The 22,122-nt window shown below is 30.5% G+C and overlaps 1 protein-coding gene across 2 annotated transcripts in view; it reads left to right on the top strand.

Moving 5' to 3' along the window:
• LOC107450063 (homeobox protein Meis1) overlaps positions 1–22,122 on the top strand; it is a 110,293-nt gene that overhangs the window by 51,896 nt on the left and 36,275 nt on the right. For both annotated transcript variants that reach the window (XM_043039728.3, XM_043039730.3), the window contains exon 8: positions 13,393–13,535. In XM_043039728.3, coding sequence (XP_042895662.1) covers positions 13,393–13,535 — 143 coding nt within the window. The remainder of the gene's footprint in view (positions 1–13,392; positions 13,536–22,122) is intronic.

Here is a 22,122-nt window from a genome sequence, read left to right as displayed (position 1 = left end):
TTAAATTAAATGCGATTTTTTAATTAAATTAAATATGATTTTTTTAAACAAAATCAAAGTTTGCTTTTCAATTTTAAATGAAAGCAAAATTGTTAAAAAGCATAAAAAATCGAATTTCCAATTTTAAAAATTTAATGGTCTTAATTTTAAATATATAAAATAAGAACAAAATGTATTACATAAAAGCAATTTGATATAGGAATATAAAAAAAAGCAATTCCAACAGTACATTAATACGCAGTTTTGAATGTATGAAATAATTTAATGTAAACAATTGCTTACCTCCTTAGAAATCAATTTCCTTTCGTTGTAATCCAAAGTAATGACATTTATATTTTTAAAAAAAGTTGCAAATAATTTTAATTAGTATCAATTAAAGTTAAATTTTAATTTGAAAGATTGAACAAAATAAAAGTTAACAAAGAATCTATATTTGAATTAAAAATAGTTCATTTAAATGAAGCAGTTAAAGGAGCTGAAAATTGAAGTTTAACAGAGAGTGCTTCCCGCGTTTCTTTCAGAAAAAATATGTCAACAAAAATAATCCTCTTCGATCCCTTAAAAGCTTGCTTCTGTTTTCCTACAACATCTAGATAATTGCTTGTTTAAGACAACTGTGACTAACCGACAAATGCATGGTTCCGGAAATATGTGATATTTTATAAAAGGACAAAAAGCCTAGGGTCGTAAAGCCCAGGGCAATTTGAAGAAGTCAAAGGAAGGACATTTTCTCATGGTGTAAAAGGAGATGCCTATATTTTGAGGGGTCAGATAACTGTCTGGGGTGGTGATCTGCAGGTGTTGAGAGTCAAGGAATGCTTTAAAATATATGTCAGTGAAGGATGCATTTTATTACACCAGGGAAGGGTAAAAGAGAGGCAACTATTTTAGTTTCCTAAACACTTGTTTTATTTTTTTATGCTGAGCCCTTCTTTTGGTTAAATCTTAATTTTAAAATTTTTTCTTAATAAATTAGAAATTGTCATATGTGGAAGAAAATTCAATCAAAACAGACGTATTTGTCTCGGTTGGGGGGGGGGGAGTCTCATTTTATTTTTTTATTTGAAAAATAGCTTCAAAAGGTGAAAAAAATAGTAGTTTCTTTTTCTGAAATTGCTAATTTTATTTTATAAACAAAAATTACTTCAATGTAGTGAATGTCAATGTTTCAGAAGGAATGACGCTCATCAATTAAATTTACGAGGAAAATAAAGTTTGCTACTTGAAAAATAGCTTAAAAGTAGAAAAAAATGAGTTAAATAGTAATTTTATTTTATTTTCGCGAATGTCTGAATTACAGAAGAAGCAAAGTACTTTCTTAGCTCCCTCGTTTTTATTTAAGAGGAAAATAAAATTTTCTACTTGGAAAATATCTTTAAATTTGCTTTTCCTTAAAAAAAAAAATTTAAGCAGATTTCTCTTTTTTATTTGGAGGAAAATTAAGTTTTCTATTTGGAAAAGAACTTAAATGCTGAAAAAAATAGCTGAATGTACTAATTCTACTAGAACTTACTTTTGAGAATGTCTAAATTTCAGAGGGGGTGAAGCACTTCTTTACAATTTTGAAACAAAATAAAGTTTTCTACCCTCAAAAAATAGAGTGAAAATAAAGATATTTTTCCACTTTCACTTTACTTTCCCAAATTTCAAAAAGCACCTTATTTGCCCATTCAAGTTAATTTCAGAACAACATGAAGTTTCTTATTAGGAGTATAGCTTCAAAAATGCTTTTCCGTTACTCTTTTCTGTGAAGCGTTTTTGCTCTTTTGAGGAAGGGAAATAATTCTCGGAAAGAGTCTTTCACCCTATGTTAAAGTCGATTGTAACTACGAAAAAGAAGATTTCAGCAATCTTCACACAATCTCGTTCATATATATATATAATATATATATATATATATATATATATATATATATATATATATATATATATATATATATATATATATATATATATATATATATATATATATATATATATATATATATATATATAAACTATTTTGAAAAAATGTCGCGTGGTTCCTTCATATGGGGCCCCCTTGACCGTCGGGGCCCCGGGGCGGTGCCCCGACTGCCCCGGCGTAGTTACGGCCCTGTTGATGCTGTCGTAGGCAGCTTTAAAGTCAATAAATAAGTGGTATGTGTCAATGTTATACTCTTTGGTTTTCTCCAAGATCTGCCTGATAGTATGCAATTGGTCAGTCGCTGTTTTTCCTTTCTGGAATCCGCATTGGTAATTTCCAATGATTCCCGAGGTGTAGGTCTCCAATCGCTTGCATAAAATAATGGAGAAGATCTTGTACGCAATATTTAGAAGGGTAATTCCCCTGTAGTTTCCACATTCGAGTTTATCACTTTTCTTGTATATAGGGCAAATAGATCCTTCATCCCACTCAGTGGGCATTTGTTCCTTTGTCCATATACAACAAATCAAGCTATATATAGCTTTGTTTAGCTTCGTTTCGTCAATTTTAAAGAGTTCGGCTTTTAAGCCATCAGGTCCAGCTGATTTATTATTGTTTAGCCTCCTCAACGCTATTTCCACGTCGTAAGGAGTAGATGTATTATGCTCTATGGCTTCACCTTCAGTACTCATGGTTGGCAGCATGTTACAAGTGTTTAGATCTTCTTCTCTATCTCTCCCCATTAGTAAATCTACGAAGTGCTCACGCCAACGGGCTAGAACTTCATCCGGGTCTCGAGTAAGTTCTCCGTTTTTATTCTTACAGGTTATTGTTCTGGGGTTGAAGTCTGCTCTGACATTGTTTATCAGTTGGTAAAATTTTCTTGCTTCCTTTTGAATTTTTAAGTTTTCAATGTCTTTATATACCTCTTCCATATATTCTCGTTTCTTCATGTTATGAATTCTTTTTTCTTCTCTTCGCAGTTCTTTATATGTTTCTTTTGCGCTCCTAGTGTAGCGTTTCTGGATCATGGATTTATAGGCTCCATTCTTCTTTTTCGTAATGGCACAGCATTCTTCATCAAACCAAGAGGTGGTTTTCTTTCCTTGCATTTCTGGTATTGTTTTTTTCAGACGCATTAATTATGGTTTGTTTAGGAGACTGCCACGCAGTCTCCACAGTCTCAGTTTCGACACTCGATTCAGTCTTGCTTTTTAGTTCTTTTCGGTACTCTTTCATTACCTCTGTCTTTTTTAGCTGCTCAATGTCAATCTTTTTGTCGTTATTATCTCTCCTTTTATGATAATATCTATTTACCTTGTGACGTATTTTTGAGGCTACCAAAAAGTGATCGGAGTCCACATTTGCACCGCGGTATGTCCGAACGTCTTGAAGACTGCTTCTATATCTTAAATCAATAAGTATGTGATCTATTTGATTTTGGGTTAATCCATCTGGGGATCTCCAGGTGGCTTTATGTATGTTTTTGTGTTTAAAAGTTGTATTCCCTATTACCATGTTTGTAGAAATGGCAAAGTTAATAAGTCTGATGCCATTTTTGCTTGTCTCTTCATGTAGGCTTTCATTTCCAGCAAATCTGTTCATGTTTGTATCGTGGCCAATCTTCGCGTTGAAATCGCCCATGAGCAGTTTCACATCATTTGAACAGCATTCACTTTGTGTCTTTTCTAGAAGGTCATAGAATCCATCCTTAACTTCATCCGCCTTGTCCTCCGTGGGGGCATGGGCACAAATAATTGAGATATTATGCGTTCTTCCTTTGATTCGTATTCTGCAAATTCTTTCATTCACTGGCTTAAATTCAATCACTTTGTCTCTGATTCTTTTGTTGACGATGAAACCAGTTCCAAATTGGTGTAGTCTGTCGTGGCAGCTATAGTAGATACTGCAATTTCGCTTGTCCATTACTCCACTTCCAGTCCACCTCATTTCCTGAACAGCCGGTACATCTAATTTGCACTCCAAGAAAACATCAGTTAGTTTTTTCACTGCACCTCCTCTATATAATGTTCTAACATTCCATGTTCCAAAAATCATGTCCGATTTCGTACCAGGTCGTCTGCGAAGTGCCGGTCCGGAAGTTTTTCTTTGAGTTTTCTGAATCGGTAGATTTTTTTATGAGGCAAGGGGATTGGCCTTGCGCTCAACCCATTTAGTCGCCTTTTACGACACGCCGGGAATACGTTGGTGCAATTCTACCCCGGACACCACACGGGGGATATATTAATTAATTTTTTTAAATATCTAAATTCGTTAAAATTAATATAGATTGCATTAAATTTTGGTTTAATGGTCTGAATTTAATCAGTTGTTAAATTCGTAAAACTACTTACGAAGTGCTTTTTTTTTTCGGGACGAGGTGTTATCTTCTTTTGCTCTTTTTTCCGCCTGCCTAATATAACGTTAGGTTACTTTAATTTTGTTCTAAAATAATAAAGAAGTGTTCTTTACATGTACCAAAGAAAACTAATGATATGACCTGTTTTAAATTATCAAAATTCTGGTTTCTCATTCTCCTGTTTATGCATGTCATAGACTAATTGAAAATTTGAGTTTGGAAATGTCTGCACATTTTGCAATGTGCTGGGCTAATTAAAAAATCTCCATGAGTTTCTATAAAGCTGTTCATGAGGCTTAATATATATGCTGTTCTTTAGGCTTAATATAATCAGCCCATGTACCATTAAGCTAAGTAAAGAATCTACGAAGATTTACTCAATCAGCCGGAATTTATTTAGGCTTACTTTACTTAATTCTGTCAAAACGTAGGAGCTTCGAAGCCGTTCAAGTAATATGTAAGCATATTTTTGGCAGTGGCTGAAAAAATTACATTATTTGTGTAGTTTACTGCGACTACTTAGTCACTAATGTAGTTAACTACATACAACTACTTTTTTTTTTTAAATCTAGTGACTGCAAACTACTTTCGAGATAGAGTGAGAGTGAGTGACTACTTCACTACTTTAAGAAGAACTTAATTTATGCCTATGTTCTAAATGGTTCTGAATTTAAAAAAAATTGGCCTACATCAAACATGAGGAATTATTAAGAAAATTTTAAATTGGAAATTTTTCAATTCAACAGTTTTTCAATTTGTTATTCTAAAACATTTTTCTCGAATTTGTTCATTTAACGTTCAAATTTTTATGCCTTTCTCGACAATGAATGTTTAATTTTAAGAAAATACTAGGAAATTATCAAATACACAATTTTGTTAAGTGTTTGATGCTCTTTTACTTCCTCTAAGAAATTAAATACAACAAAAAATATGTTCCCTACCTTTGAAATAACAATGCTTCACAAGTGCACATTCGCGTGTGAAAGTGTGACCAAAGTGATAAAATGTCTAGGCTAATTTAAATATTAGTTATACGTGATTCTAAATATGTAAATTGTTATTAACACTCAGCCGCAGACACAGGGGTATCTCCGTTGCGTCCTTTGGCGGATTTGTCATCATAAAATTTGATAAATTAGTTGCGTTAGAACCTTGTTTCTTTACTAAACTAAAGTTAAGAATAGTTATCAGAAATCGCTACTAACTATTTTTTTGTATCGCACTACTCACTAGTCACTACACTAATATTTTTTTTTAAAAAGTACATCACAAACTACGAAAAAAAGTAGTGACTACAGTAGTTTCACTGCTTGTAGAGTGTTACTTCCGATCACTGTATTTCGGCAATTTTGGATTGTAGTAGTTTGGTAATAGATTAAATTCAAACAAAAGATGTAACTTTGCACAAAACAAATTTTCGTTTTACGTCATTTTATAAAAATTTTCCGATCACTGTTTTTCGGCAATTTTGGATTGTAGTAATTTGGTAATAGATTAAATTCAAATAAAATATGTAACTTTGCACAAAACAAGTTTTCGTTTTACATAATTTTATAAAAAATTTTCCGCCCACTTTTTTTCGGCAATTTTGGATTGTAGTAATTTGGTAATAGATTAAATTCAAATAAAAGATGTAACTTTGCACAAAGCAAATTTTCGTTTTACATAATTTTATAAAATTTTTCCGATCACTTTTTTTCGACAATTTTGGATTGCAGTAATTTGGTAATAGATTAAATTCAAATAAAAGATGTAACTTTGCACAATCAAGTTCTCGTTTCACATCATTTCATGAAATTTTGAGTAGAATATTATTTGGAAATCTTTTATTTCCCTTCAGTGGTCAAAACTCTTGGCCTCTGAAACTGGCCGAAGAAATTTATTCCCTCTTATTCTTTCTCCGAATTTAATTCCAAATGCAAAAATTTTTCCAATTGAATTCCTTTGTCGCATTTTTAAAAAAAATTGCAAGTATGGAAAATTTTTAGTTTTAAGCAAAATAAGCACAAACCCACCACCCCCTATTATGTGCGTACGTAATATTTAAGCTGGCCCAATGAATCAGACTAATTTAGCAATAAATGATAAAATTTCTAATAAGCCTAAAAGTACCTGAGCTCATTGCAAGCTGCCTAAAATAAATCAGGCTAATTGAGCAATTAATGTTATTTCTCTAAAAAAAAGTGCTGAAAATAGTAGAATTTACTAAAAAAAATTCCAATTAGCCTGACGCTTTGCAAGTTGATGGCGGTGGTTCGCTAAGAGCTAGAACCTCCAATTAGCCTGCGACTCATACGAATTGAACAACTACAAACTTATTATTATGAATCGCAATATCATCGATAAGCAATTCATTACACACTGTCTCATATTTTTGACGATACAATTATTTGTCATAGACATTAAGCACGAAAAAATTGCATTCATAAATTAAAGATTCTAGAAGGTACTTTTGATTCCCCCTCCGAATTTTCGTTTCTATACCGTCGTAAGTATGATGCATTATCGATAATTATTGTCAGAACTTCACGGAAACGAAATAAGAAGTTTGAATAAAGAGAATTATTGAATTATTCATTAAGCCGGTGGCACTCACACGCAAAATCGGAATAAACTGTATTCGTATCCGAACGTAGCTCTTACGTCTTTACTGAACCATCGGCATAAATTAATTTAAATGGTCATGTTTCGAGAATTATGTCTTATTCATGATAGATTTAGATTTTTCGTTTCCCTTTTCGTTTCCCTTTTCGTTTTAAGATCAGATTTTTCTGTTCATCTGTTTCCTATGCATTAAAGTACTATAGTACACTTTCTGGGTCTATAGTTCAAATTATTTTTATTGCTTTTTTAAATGAAAGACTGTAATTTCGATTTTTTTTCTTTTTATCGATTTAATTTTTCTAAGTTACTTACCCAATCGCCTCAAAGAACAAGAATCGTACACCAATTTTATTTATTGTAGAAAAACATACTGCGGAAAAATATTTATGTGGATAATATAGATAAAAAGTCCATTATATAGATGAAAATCTAATTTATAGACAGGAAATGTAAGTACAGATAATAAATCGATTTATATAAATAAATAAAATGTTGGGATTTAAGTGCAAAAGCAAAAATGCAGGATATTATAAATTACAGGGCATTTTTTGATATGAAAAGCCGTTTGTAGTAAAATATAATTCATCATTGTAGTAAGTCATTAATAATAATAATAGTAAAGCATTTTAGCAACCCGAAATTTGAACCCTGTGGCTCACCAGTATTATTTATAACCTTAGCAGAAACATTTTTTCAAATCAAAATAAAAAAATACAGATTATTTTTTTCAGTCCTTTTAAAAAAGAATTTATTTTTTAAAAAATTATTAATTGTATTGTCTTACTCCATGGCTCCCCTGGCCCATAATAGGGTCTTGGGAGAATGCATTAATTTATAATAGAGTTTTTGAAAAGGTAAATATTTATAGTTCTTAGAAAATATTTTATGAAAAATAATATGATTTTCAAATAATTTTAATGAAGTTTTGGATCAAACAATATAAATGCTAGCAGGAAATATTACATAGAAAAATTAAAACAACTGTAGAATAATTTCCGTCTGCATCGATATAAAAAATTAATTTAAAATATGGATGAAGATTTTTTTATATTCTTATTATTATTCTCCAGTAAAAACTCTTTGCTGAGGCAGCTAATTGGGAAGTTTATTTCGGCCATCCACACACGTCTGCTTCACGTCATAGTTTCTTAACCAAGCTGAAGATAATTGAATTTATTTTTATAAAGGGGAGATTGTCCATGGTTAATTTCGGCCATTCACACACGTCTGCTTAACGTCATAGTTATTCATAACCAGGGCTTGGAGGGCTTGGATGTTGATGATTAATGCAACTTTTTTTTCTAAATGTGCACTACTGAATGGACAAATGCCCCCTTTTCTGGAAAATATTGTCTTAATTATTTTTTTCTTTGGTCCACTGTAGAGCATGTACTTGCAATCTAATTTATTTTTAAAAAAGGTAACAAAAAGAATAGACAAGCTACTTTACCATTGCAGTTTTTGGTTTCAAATTATTAGACAAAATTTAAAAATTTACGAGGCTGCACTAGACTTAAAATATCAATATTGAGAAAAACCATCGTTTTTTAGAGAATAAAAATCATTTGTCATCAAAAACTTTTTTAAGACATTTGAAAAGTCATTCCGCTATTACATGGTTTAGCCTCAAATAGTATTTAAAAATTGAAAATTTAACATTTGCTACAAAATTTCACTGCTAGGAAAATCATCGTTTAGAGAATAAAAAGCATTTATATTAAATTTAAAAAATTTGAAAAGTAATTTCACGATTGCATTGTTTGGCCTCAAATAGTTACGCAAATTGTAGAGAATAAAAAGCGTTTATAATCAGTTTAACAAAATATATGAAAAGTCAATCCACCTCTGCGTTGTTTGGTCCACAAAATTACAAACTGAGGATTGAACACTTGCGAAATATCAATATTAAGGAAAGACATCGTTTTTTAAAGAAAAGTCATCCCACCATTGAATTATATAGCTCTAAATAGTTAGACAATATCGACGATTGCACATTGTTGCAAAATACCAATATTAGAAAACTCATTGTTTTATAGAGAATAAAGGCGCTTGTAATTAATTAAAAAACGTGAAAAGTCATTCTACTATTGCATTGTTTGGCCTCAAATAGTTATTCAAAAATTGGCAATTGAAGATCGAACACTTGTTGCGAAGACACAGTTTCCTAAAGAAAAGTTACGCAACCGTTGCATCGTTTAGCCTTAAATAGTGCTGCGAAAACTGACAAATGACGAAGGATTATCATACTGACATGTAAGATGTTTAGAACTATTCGAAAACATATTTTTAACTCCTCAAGTAGAAGGCGTGGGAAAATGTGTCTAAAATTCCAATCACCCTAGTGAGCTCTTCAGCTGAAGCTCTTCAAATTAAGGATACCTGCAGGGATAAGAGGGAAGAAATCACTGACATCTGGGTGGTCTTCTCACAGGTGAAGACGAACCATAAAAATTGACCTCTTCTCTGACCTCTGGTAGAACTATTTAGTGATTTTCGATTGCTACTTGTGTTTTGGCTTGGTATTGTTATTTAACTGTTACTACCTTAATAATCCTAGCAATTAAAGTTTTAATTAAAAATAACTGAGTAGTAAAAGATTATTTTTATAGAGTTTTACCAAATTCTAACTTCATTCCTTCCTTTTTACTGCAGAACATACAATTTTGAATTTCTTTTTTTTAATCCTGTACTTTTATTCCAATAAAAAAATCGTATTTTTATTGTATTCTCATTACTCACTTTATAAAATTTTGGGTGTGTTAATGGACCCTTCACAAAATTTTTTATCTTTTAAAAGAGCTTTTCACAAAATAGTTTAGCATTAAAACGGACACTCTTTACAAACTTTTTTATCACGAAAACGGTACCTTCAAAAATAGTGGGACTAATTCGTAGTTTTTAAACAAAAACTCATTGAAAGATACGTTTTTGTATTTTTTATACCAAAAAACAAAATATTATTTTCATTTATTTATGAAATTATGATTAGATTTTTCACAAATAGGGACCTTTGACAAATCGTTTGAACCGACCACTGGTTTCACTTCATAGGATAGAAATTGAAAAGTTCACTTCATAGGATAGAAATTGAAAAGTTCACTTCATAGGATAGAAATTGAAAAGTTCACTTCATAGGATAGAAATTGAAAAGTTCACTTCATAGGATAGAAATTGAAAAGTTCACTTCATAGGATGGAAATTGAAAAGTTCACTTCATAGGATGGAAATTGAAAATAGTAGGGGAATTGAGTAAATTCACAAAGAGAAAGTGCATTTTCTTTCTACTCTTGAGCGGAAAAAGGGGCACACGTATGACCAATGCGTTTATTCCTTGCCGATTGTTGCACCTAAGGGCCTTGTTGCACCCCGCCAGTGTTGCCAGAACTTAAGATTAAAAAGTAGCGAATGGGAGCTCCAAAAGTAGCGGATTCGAACATTTTGTAGCCCAAAAATAAATCATATATATATATATATATATATATATATATATATATATATATATATAACAAAATTAATATCACAGCATAAATAAAATGTAAAGTTTGCCATGTTTTGAGTGCTCTAATTTATTTGGCTATATTTCTGTAAAACAGCGCCGTTTGCCAGAAAACACTAAAATTATAATAACATCGGATAGCTCGTGTTTTTCAAGCTTTTTTATGTGTAAAAATCAGTCGGAGCTGTCTTCGATATTTTAAAGTTGGTGCGGTCTTTGAGCTGCATAAGAATACTAAGAGGTTTCGATCTCAGCTCCCTTCGTTCCCCAACCTCAAGAACCTTAATTACTCGCACATAAAAATGTTCTCACTAGCTAATTTTTTTTTAATAAAAATTATCTCGCGTTTCGAGGAAATTAAAAATAAGACCTAACTAGGACCCAAACTCCAACAAGAAATTCAGAAAAGTTCAACTTCATGGGCCTACATCTGTGTGTATTTAAAAATAAAGGGCAAAAAATCCTTTTTTGATAAGCAAAATAATTTATTTAATCATTTCTGCTCTGAAGTTCGAAACAATACAAAGTACAAACATTTAGCTCGCAGATGAGAAATATGACTTTGCTTTTCTTTGTAACAGCATCAATAATTGTTTCAAACTCGATTGAGAATAGTTTTGATAGTAATTTAGTGAACAAATGAATATTTTGATTTGGGCCACGTATGAAACAGTATTTTAAAGCGTCTACGAAGCAACAAATATTTTTAACAAATTTTTTTTTTCATTTATAGTAGCCGTAACATCTGTTGCAAAGTTTAAAAAAAAACAATGATAAAAAGATAGATTTGCACTAAATGCTCGTAAATATTTTCTTTTCTCGTAGCTCGCTTAGTTGCTGTGCTTACTTTACTTGCACAGTGAAACATGTTAAGTTGACCATCTCTATAAGTTAATCACCCATCTAAGATTTTGATGATCAAGTGCAAAACTGGTAAAAACAATTTATTATCATTTTTATAAGATGACTTCTCTTATAAAACCATCAAATTGTAGTTCCACTTCTGATCAGTTTACGCTAGTTTCACTGTAGTAGCTTTAATAATTTTCTAAACTCCTTTTATAACATACAGCATATACATTACCGTGTTTATCATTTAAAGTAATTATCTTTCCTAGTTATTTTGCAATTACTATAAATGTTTTGAAAGGTTTAAAATGTTGACATTTTCGAATTAAAAAAATGTCGTTATTCAATTTTCCTGATCCCTAAGTGCATTATGTTTCAATTAACTGAGTTATTTTTATTCATAATTTCATTGTTATAGTTAATTATTTGTTATAATTATAAGTTTGTTATATTTGTTATAGTTATAATTTTATTTATAATTTGAAATTTTATAGTATATATTTTTGTTTTAAAAACAAAATCCATCTTTTGCGTTTCATCGTCATCATTGGGTGGGCCTTGGCCTTCTATGAAATATTTCTTCATGTCGTTCTCATTGATGCCAATTCTGATTATCATTTGCGTTTGGTAATATGAATTTTATTTTAATATGATAACTATCCAAAACTTCATTTTTATTTGTTTCATTTATTTATTGCATATTTGGCAAAATGAGGTGAAAAATAATAACTGTAACCATAGCAATACATATTATAGCTTATTTTTAAAAAAAATAATTTCATCATTTACAATGGGCAAATCTAAGCTCTAAAGAGATATAAAAATTTTCCTATTTTTCGTGCAACTGTGAATAGATGGTGATTTACAATTGTGAAATGAATTCACAAAAAAGCACTTAACAGTACGATATTTTTTGGAAACTCATTGTCATTCACAACAACTATTTTCATTCATCAGGTTTAATGACTTTGGATTTAATTTTTCTGAGTTTCAAAGCGAGTAACGTGATTTTTTTTCTCCAGAAGATAAACGATTAATAATAGTTGGAGTTAAAAAACATTTTCCCCATCATACTCTCCGTGCATTTTTCCATATATATCTTTGCGATTTCCCGAGTCTACGATTTGAAACATAAACATGGAAAGATTATAGACTCCATCAGTAAAACATATCAATAAGAATCCAAAACTGAAGCGAGAACGTTTTCAGCAGCAACAAAAATGTCCTTTTTAAAAATGGTAAAGAAGCTGCAAACTTTCAGAATCATTTTATAATGGGAAGGGAAAAAATTAAAAAATATATATATATTTCAGTAAGGAAAAAAAGTAGCACATATTTAAGATTTGTAGCGTTCGAAAAATAATAAGTAGCCCAAAAAGTAGCAAGTAGCGAAAATTCAATTTTCAGTAGCGGGGACTTTTAAAAGTAGCCCAATCCGCTACTTGTAGCCCAATCTGGCAACACTGCACCCCGCTTCTGCAAATGGTGTATCTTGTTTCACTGATAGTAAAGGTTACAAAACACACCTGAAAAAACATGTTTCTATTTTTTTTCCGTTTTTAAAAATTGCTTGTTCATTTTTGTTCCTTAATATGATTTTGTTCCTTTGTAATAGAAAGAAAAAAATCTTCACGTACGGTTTACTTCTGGACAATTTCAACTGCCGTTTAGACTTGGTGCCGTGTAGTATACTCCGACCCATTTACAATGCGAGAAAAATAATAAAAAAAACGAACCACCCTGAATAACTTTTGGTTTAATAATTGGATTTTAACATTCTTGGACTTATTCCTAATCGTTCAAGAAGACGACCTCAAAGATGCTAATTAATTAGTGCGGACGATATTTTTAGTTACGAAATCGGACGCTACATACTTTCTCTGAATGAGCATGCTTTTTTTTTTCAATGAATTCGGATTTCTGATGCCCAAAATACTCATTAGATCAAAAGTTATTCAGCGTGGTTCGTTTTTATCTATTTATTTTTATGATTTTTCTGTTTTTTAGTGCGCTATACATAAACTTTTAATTCGAAGAATATTTTCTTCTGAACTTCTTCGGTAATCAACAACGCGTGGCCCGATTTCAATAGAAATATCGGCAGACCATAATGATGTTTCGTAAAATTCGTTATTTCAGAAGATACAGTGAAGTAATGATTATTCTTTTTTTTTACAGGTGATGCGAGTATTTGTTCAGGAGAAGGCTCAGGTGATGAGGATGATGATGAAAGGGGTGGTAAGAAAAGGCAGAAGAAGAGGGGTATTTTTCCTAAAGTAGCAACAAACATAATGAGGGCATGGCTATTTCAGCATCTTACGGTAAATTATATTTTTTATGTTATTGAAAAATTAACTTTTTAAGGTAATTTAGTCTTTGAAAATATAGCTAAACTGTTAAAGGAAAGGCTAATCTGTCCTCCATTTTAATGTTCCTATTTTATAGTTAAGCATATTGCGAATGCCTAAAAAAACCACCCGATTAACTAGTATAAATTCAATATACATTTTCTTTTAGTGTGTTACAATGTAACCTCAGTTAGTGAAATTTGAATTACGGAGATAAAAAGACCAGAAAGAAAAGCCCTTTTCTTTAACAAACAAATAGATGTAACATCCAAAGCTGTTGAACTAAATTTGAATGAAATTAAAAAAATCACAGAAAAAAATTTTAATACTTATCTTTAATTGTGCATGCATAGTAGTATTGTTATAAATAATGCATCAATTAATAGTTTCTTATGGGGTTAATTTTCTGAATTGAAAAATAATAATAAAAATGATGAATTATTTCAATTTGATACTATTAATTTTTTTTTTTTTTTTAAAGAAATCACTAATTGAAGTATTTGTAGCTAATTTTATCCCAATACAATATGTGAAATTTAAAGCAATTTCCGAACTTTTTAGGAGTTTTAATTATTTTGTCAATTAAAGTAATCCTTATATATTAATTTTAACAAAATATCTAATTTCATTGGAATAAATAATTAATTACATTAAATTTTGGCTCAACTACTTGAATAGTTAACTGCCTGGTTGTACAACTTATCTAATTATTAAAGTGCTTTTTTTCGTGTTGTTCTTATCGGTGCTTTAATTCGGTGCTCTGTTTTCCGTTTACCATGAAAATTTCTACCATTATAATAACATCTAGTACTAGTGGGCTGCGCCCCCTGCTTGCTGACGCTCGCCAACCCCCGAAAATTGCTAAGCAATCTTATATGGTTTGCTTCGCAAACCAAGCTCGCTTCGCTCGCTACTAACTTATGTACATTGCAAATGCACAAAATTCTAAGAATTCAAAACAATCATTCAAATCCATATAACAACTTTTTTTTTAAAAAAAAAATTACACCTTTTTAGTAAATACTAAGTCATTAAAATAAATTTGAATTCAAATAAATGACATGTAATTCGTTAAACCTATTAGAAATGTGCTATAATATAAAATCTTAAGATAAAATTTCTAAAACTGATATCTCTTTAAAAAGATTAAAATTTTGGCTATAATTAAGTCAATTAAAAATTGAAATAAGTGAATTGCAATGGAAAAACCTGCATAAACAAATAAATTCTAGTAAAATAAATAAATTCGTGATGTGAATCAAAAATCGTCAAATAAATTCGTAATATATAAATTTGTGAAAAAAAAAGTGTTTTCGACAAAATACTAAAATAGAGATCTATCGACAAAGACTATTCACTTCTGCCTAGCTTATGCTCTCTCTGGTTATTTCAGTTCCCGTTTTTAAAAGCGCTATATGTTGAGCCATCTGAGCTAGATTTGGTATGTGACATTTTTAGCTGCAATCGTTGGTCGATTTTCTAGCGTTGCCATTCGGGGAGTTGTAATGAGGCTTTTTTTTTGTCGCCGTGTAAGAGAAATATATATATAGATAATGACATAACGAAACAAACAAACTACAACACACAGGATTGTGTAATTAGTACTTTAATATGTTTTCAGACACACAACTTGAAAATCTTAGTGGAAGAAAGTGCTAAGAAGTGACATTCTGAAACATAAAGCAAAATTTTGTTTTTAAAAACTTGTTATAATCAAATTTAGTGCATCGAGCATTGTATTTTTTGCCAGGTCATAAAGTAAAGCTGTTTTTAATGGAAAAGTGTGTTTAAACTTCAAAAGTTAAAACAATATGTTTTCTTTATTTATCGGAACAGCTTAAATAGTCACAATTTCTCGTTATATAACAGGAAGCATTAAATTATGAATACGTAATTAATTTAGCAGATTTCCAAACTGTAGGCTGGAAAAAAGCGCGACTAATAAAAAGTACCCGGAAAAAAATCATAAAACTCACTTTTAAGGATCTAATAAAGTCTAGATTTTATTCGTAATCTTTTTCCATACTTTCTTACATAATTTCAATTAATGCTTCTACAACAGCCAATTTATAAGAAACTAATGTTTTAACAAGTTTTAATAATAATAATTACCTGTGGAATTTTATTTCTTTTATTGTACGTATTTATGAAATAGACATTTTCGAAATGCTATTATTGTTTTTCAGCTGATATTTATAATTTATTCGCATAGTATAGTTCTAAATAAAAATTAAGTTCTAGTTAAATAATAAAAAAATATTTTTTCTCTAAAAAATATTTAAAATACACTTGTTACTAAAATGCCTTTTTTTTTTTTTTTTTTACTTAGTTGCAATTTAGTTAACTTGTTTTATTTTAAATTAATACTTGTTAGACCTTAAGATTTCATGAAAATAAAAAATGTCAAGATTATTTACTTCAGACTGTATTTTTCGGTAAAAATCATTCCTTTTTCGATTTGCCTGCTCTTTTTAAAAGCAACAATAGTTTAAATAATCATGTTCACACTTGTCCTTTTCTTCTAATTATTTTACGCACTTCAGATCAAAAAATTTAAAAATGCACGTATATTGATCGTAAGGTCATGTTATGACCGTTAAATTCGTATCATTAAGCAGTCGTAATTTTTTTTTAAATTATTCATCTCAAAACTTAATAATAACTCTGTTTCTTTTCTTTTTTTCTTTTATTACACGGACTTTTTTCTGGTGCATTTTTTTCCAGGTGCCTTTTTTTTCCAGTGCTTCTTTTTCCGCTATTCTTTCTGAACATCTTATATCAACACAGCAGATGAAATTTCATACAATTTTCCAATTCGCTTTTTATTATATAGGTCTGAAGGCAGACCTAATAAGAACTTCAATCACAATCAAAACAGTCTGTAAATTAAGAAAACTATCTAAAAGTAATTTTCTAATAATAAAGAGTAAAAAAAAAAAATTACATACGTTTAATACATATAAATAACTACCTATAGTATATATAAATAATTACATTTAATTAATACGTTATTGAAGTATTTAAGATCACAGATTACGAAAATGAACTTTTAGAACAGTTTTCTGGAAAGTATTTTTCTTCTTGGACTCTTCAATATCGTTTGCGTGCACCCAGAGGTAGTTGATTCGAACAAATTTGTTCCAGGAAAGCTTTCACGTAGAAATAAAAGCCCTCTTCAAAGGAGAGCAAAAACCTTCTTTCTGCCCCTACTCAAACTCTCGTTTGGAAAGATCTTGTGACATTTATTATCCTGATAATTCACTTTCCTCGTTCCAAAGGGAAGAGTGCAGTTGAGTGTATCTTCCAATAGAAGAAGCCTTGGGATACCCGAAACCCGGGTATTAGAATGACATATTTATGATTCCCGGAAAAACTGCTAACGAGAGCTGACCGCTTTGAGTGTCCGATGGCTTTTACCTCTTTTGAAGATAACGGCTTATAGATGGCGCTGCAGTTCCGAAGTTGAAAGGTCACCAATAAATCTGGCAGGAAAGGCGTCCTGTAATTCGAAGATCTAACTCAAGGGAAGAGTTTCTTCTTGGAAATAACTTTTTATCTTTGTTTCTATTGGATAGAATTTGAATTAAAAAAACAAAAAACTGAATTCATTATTTTGTTTAAATCAATGTTTGCTGTTAAATGTTTCCGTTTCTTGAAATCTCCTCCGTTACATGAAATGATGTTTTTTTTTTTTTTTTTTTTTTTGGAATAATATGCTATTTTCATAACTGCTGTAAGTTTTCAACAGTTACGCATGACTGTTAGGTAAAGTTAATCCAATCAAAATATTTAACTATTATTATTTTGAATGGGGAAAATTTATTTCCATAAAATTTACATTTATCAGTGTATTATTATTGTTTATTTGGAACAAAATCTTATTTCATTAGGTTATATAAATGTAATGATACCAGAAAAATACTATTTCCATGGAATTAATAATTTGGTAGCATAATTACCGTTGCCATGAATTTAATACTAGAGTTGTTAAAACCGTTTTTAAACATTCATTATTAAAATAGTGAGTACCGTTTCCATAGATATAATTAATTAATTAATTTGGTATTGTAAACACTTTTGTCTTTAATTAAATATTGCAATTGCTATAAATGCTGTTACCTTAGAGTTAGTTAATAATAGCGTATTATCCTTCAGAATCATTATATTTTGTTAATTTTTCTGTTATTAATTGGAGAAAAAAAATGTATTCTGAAAAAAATCACGAAATATTAATTTAATATATAATTTTCTTTCTCGAGTGAAATTAGATTTGGAGCATTATTGCAGTACCGAGATTTTGTGCCATTAAACTCTATATTTAGTCCTTCATGAATTCTAATGTGAAATTTAGGAAAATCATTTATCATTCATTCTACCTAATAGAGTTAGCTCACCAAGAATCAAAGGATTAAATCAAAAATATTTCACATCTGATAACCTACTGTATTAGTCTTCCCTTTTTGACGAGATTTTCACTAATTTAACCAAATTTCCGACACTCCATTTTCGCTCGCATTTCATTTCCATTAACCACAACCCCCATAAAACTTAACTTAATTAAATGAAAGCTTTTGAAATTTCATCGTATTCTTTCGCCAAGCGTGAAGAGAGGAGAAGTTCCTTTTTTGTGAGTCAAATCAATCCCACTTCTGGAGAAGAGCAAAACGCTTTTCAAAAAGTCTCTCCACCGCCAAATGAGGGAGAGTTATGGTAATTCGGTGTCATGTGGCCCATCTTCAGGCAGGGAAGCCCATTTCGCTTCAGAACACCTTCCAGTGGACGTCAATTACCACCAATCATCCTCCTGACAAGATCCATAATTTAATTCATTGCAGTCTGTCTCTGCGCCTTTCCATGGACACGCCCACCTATCTTGTCTTGGGGAAAGGGTTATGTGATGAGTCAAAGCTTTGGTGCTAAAGTTACTATTTTTACAGTCTGATGTCAGAACAAATCGGCTTCTTGGTTTAATAATTGTGATTGTAGTTGATAGGGCGGAAGTTGTAAATTGACGGCTGAATAGACTAATTGGTAAACCTTACTAAGCATCTGAAATTTTTTCCCCTTAGTTTTATTGTTCTGAAAAAGATTTCCGAGTACTACTGTAATTGACGTTGATATATTTTATTCTAAAGCAAAACTTCTTAAGGCTGTTTTTCGGAGACTCCGTCGTCACATGAAATGATGCTTTTCTTTGAATAATATGCTATTTTTATAACTGCTGCGAGTTTGCAACAATTACTCATGACTGTTAGATCCAGTTAAGCCTATGCTTATTTTGAAAATGGCGCAAAACGTCTATATGTATTAAAGCCTCAGTTTTGTGAAAATAAAAAGCGTTTGTGGTCTAATTTTTTTAAAATTTAAAAACTTGCAACAATGCTGCATTACCTGAGCTCATAAATATTTTCAGAAACTAAGAATAAGGTAGTGATTTTGATAATTTTCATCTAGGGGGAAAATGTCACCAAACTGGCGATTTTTAAAAAGTTTAATAACTTTTAAAATATTTAAGTTACTTGTCCGCTCTAAGGCCCAGATAATTCGTCACGGCAAGATGATGTATATGGTTTAAAATCCTACCATAGCTTCAAGCTGTAGCTTTTTTATTTTCCTTGGTGACAGAGCTTCAAGAAACAATACTAAACGTAGATAGCTAAACTTGTGGGAACACTTCAAAACTCTCTCGCCAAAGAAAGAAAGTGTGCTTTAGTTTTTTCAGCTTTAATTGAAAAATTATACACATCATCTTAATAAAAAGAATTGTCTGAATTTTTTTTAAAAAAACTTTTAATTGTTTAGGAAATGACTAACTAAGGTGGGGTAATAAACGTAATTTAGACTTCTGTAAAGAGAGGCATTTAAAAAATTATAAAGATAGTTACATTATGGCCTATTTAATTAACTTTGCCTACATAATTTGATTTGACTAATTAATTTTTAGGTATTTGAAGATTCATGGATGATTTATTTCAATATTTTATTATAGACTATTTGATTCAGAATAATCCTGTACTGGTAGGCAGAAAAAAGAACAGCAATACATACTACAATGAGCGCATTAAAATATGAAAATGACATGAACAGAATAATGATTTAAAAGTTACATTATCTATATTTCAGTTCTTGAACAGAAAAAAAACCTTATTTTGTTTTTTAAGTTAGTTTAATTATTCCTCATTATAAGAATAAAATATTTATTATTAATGAGATTTGATATCTGTGATTTATTATCAGAACCTTAAGTATATAGATATTAGATAATGCAGCACAATATAAATAATATTTTTCTACATAAATCTGTGGTTTAAAAAATCATAATGATTTTCTCGTCGTGGCAAGAAAGTGAAGGAAGTAAATTAAAAAAACTTGCCACATAACTATATTAACAAGTCTTGAAATTTTGGCGGCCCTAATTTATAGCGGCTCAGGTGATCGCCCATCCCTAAGTATGGTCCAGTTTGTATGTTAAATCGGGAAGTGTGGTGCAGGCATCTGAAGTTCCTTCCATTACTGAGGTACAAAATACTACGAAGCCGTCAAGTACCCTCTATTCCACATCGTCACCCTTTTCCCTTCTCTCAAAACTCCCGTATAATTTCACGCTTTGAGAATAATATTTGAATTTTACATGATCATGTTACAAACAGAGTGGAATCCGTAACCTCATTTGGTACACTCTTGTTTCAAATTAAAATTAGTGTATTTTGTACAGTCATTTCTTTTTATTTTTTTCACTCCCAGTATTAGCAACGATTTAAAGAACTTTTATCTAATTTTAAGAAAGTTGAAACAAATTTATTGATAACTTTTTTCTTCTTAACAATAAGTATAAGATTTTCCTGCGGTTCAGTGTGAGACACGCGCCGCGCAGTGTTTTCAGAAAGTCAATGATTGAAAGCTGTAAACTAATTATTTTATTGTGTACTTAACTGCTATAATTATTGAAAGCAAATTTAAATTAAAATCTTATGGCTCTTAGACAGTTTTGAATCCTACTTCTAATTCTACTTTCTTTTAATCTTAAAAACAGATGTTCAAAATGTTTTTAGATATGAATGTTCATCTTTAAAATATAATGTTCTTAGATAGTTTTGAAGCCTACTTTTAATCCAACTTTGGTTTAATCTTAAAAACAGATTTTTGAAATGTTTTTATGAATGTTAATTTTTAAAATCTAATGTTTCTTCTATAGTTTTGACTCCTACTTTTAATCCTGCTTTGATTTAATGTTAAAAACAGATTTTGAAATTTTTTTTAGCTATGAATGTTCATTTTTAAAATCTAATGCTTCTTAGATAGTTTCCTATAGCCTACTTTTGTAACCCTACTTTGATTTAATCCTAAAAACAGATTTTCTAACTATTTTTAGAGCTATATGAATGTTCATATTGAAAATCTAATGGTTCTAACATAGTTTTCTATAGCCTACTTTAGTGAGTCTACTTTGAATCCTACTTTTGTTTAATCTTAAAAACATATTTTCAAAATGTTTTTAGCTATGAATGTTCATTTTTAAATTTCGAATTATCCATTCGTAATTAAGTTCTGGGTTTGAAAAAGTTAAATCAGTTTTCTGGTAACCGAATTCTTCTTTCCTCCAGCCCTAAAAGCTATCCTATTGCTTTCATCCTATTTCCAACAGCAATGACAAATATGTTTTGCTTCCATACTCCAGATATCCCAGGATGCTCTCTGCGGGGACTCTAGGGGGCAGGGGACCAACGGTCTTGATTTATGGACAGTCCTGAATAACTGGCCCCCGCGGGCGGGCACATGGTTATTAATTGTATCTGCCTGTCATATCCTCAAGTCCACTCTTTACGCCTGCTGCACACTCCCAAAAAAAGACCGATTTCGGGAACAGAATTTTTACACCTGAATGTTTTATCTTTAAAAACTTTTGGGGCTATTTTATAAGGGGTGGGAGAGTATTCTAGATTATATTTTTCTGATGGTGATTTAAAAATGTCCCCCTAAAGAGATATATTTTATTGCTCTTCACTCCTGCTCCTATAGAACTATATTTTGCTATTTTGTGGCGAAGGTGGAGGTGCACAGTCATATTTTCCATCATATTTGATATTCGAAATTATAATTGTTGGAGAAAAGTATTAACAACACCCCTCAATCATTAGCAATATTTTGATTTCCTTAAAATTGAAGGTTTCGTAATATCACCATCAAACAATCACGGGAAGAAAAGCATCAGAAAAGGGTCAGTGTAATATTACGAAAAAACAGGACTAATAAGCTTTGATGTGAAAATTTTTTAAGAAGTTTCCAACTGTTTAATGACATATGAACTTAAAAAACGGTTAATGGTCATAACATGTCCTTAGCATATACGTGTATTTTTAGATTTTTGATCTTAGGTTAGTAAAGGGGTAAATGTGACAAAGTAATAACACCGATTAATTCTGAACTATTGTTGTTTTGAAAATTGGCAAGTATAATCAAAATGGAACTGATTTTAACCTAAAATAATCTTAAACACTTTTTGTTTTAATTAATGTTAAGATTCTAATAAGTATTATTTCGTAATTAACAAGTGAACTTA

This window comes from Parasteatoda tepidariorum, chromosome 1 (assembly GCF_982258835.1).
Source record: "Parasteatoda tepidariorum strain Cologne lab strain chromosome 1, Ptep-v5.0, whole genome shotgun sequence".
In the NCBI taxonomy this organism is placed as follows: Eukaryota; Metazoa; Arthropoda; class Arachnida; order Araneae; family Theridiidae; genus Parasteatoda; species Parasteatoda tepidariorum.
The sequence above is the reverse complement of the archived record's forward strand: the minus strand, read 5'-3'. Positions and strand labels throughout refer to the sequence as shown.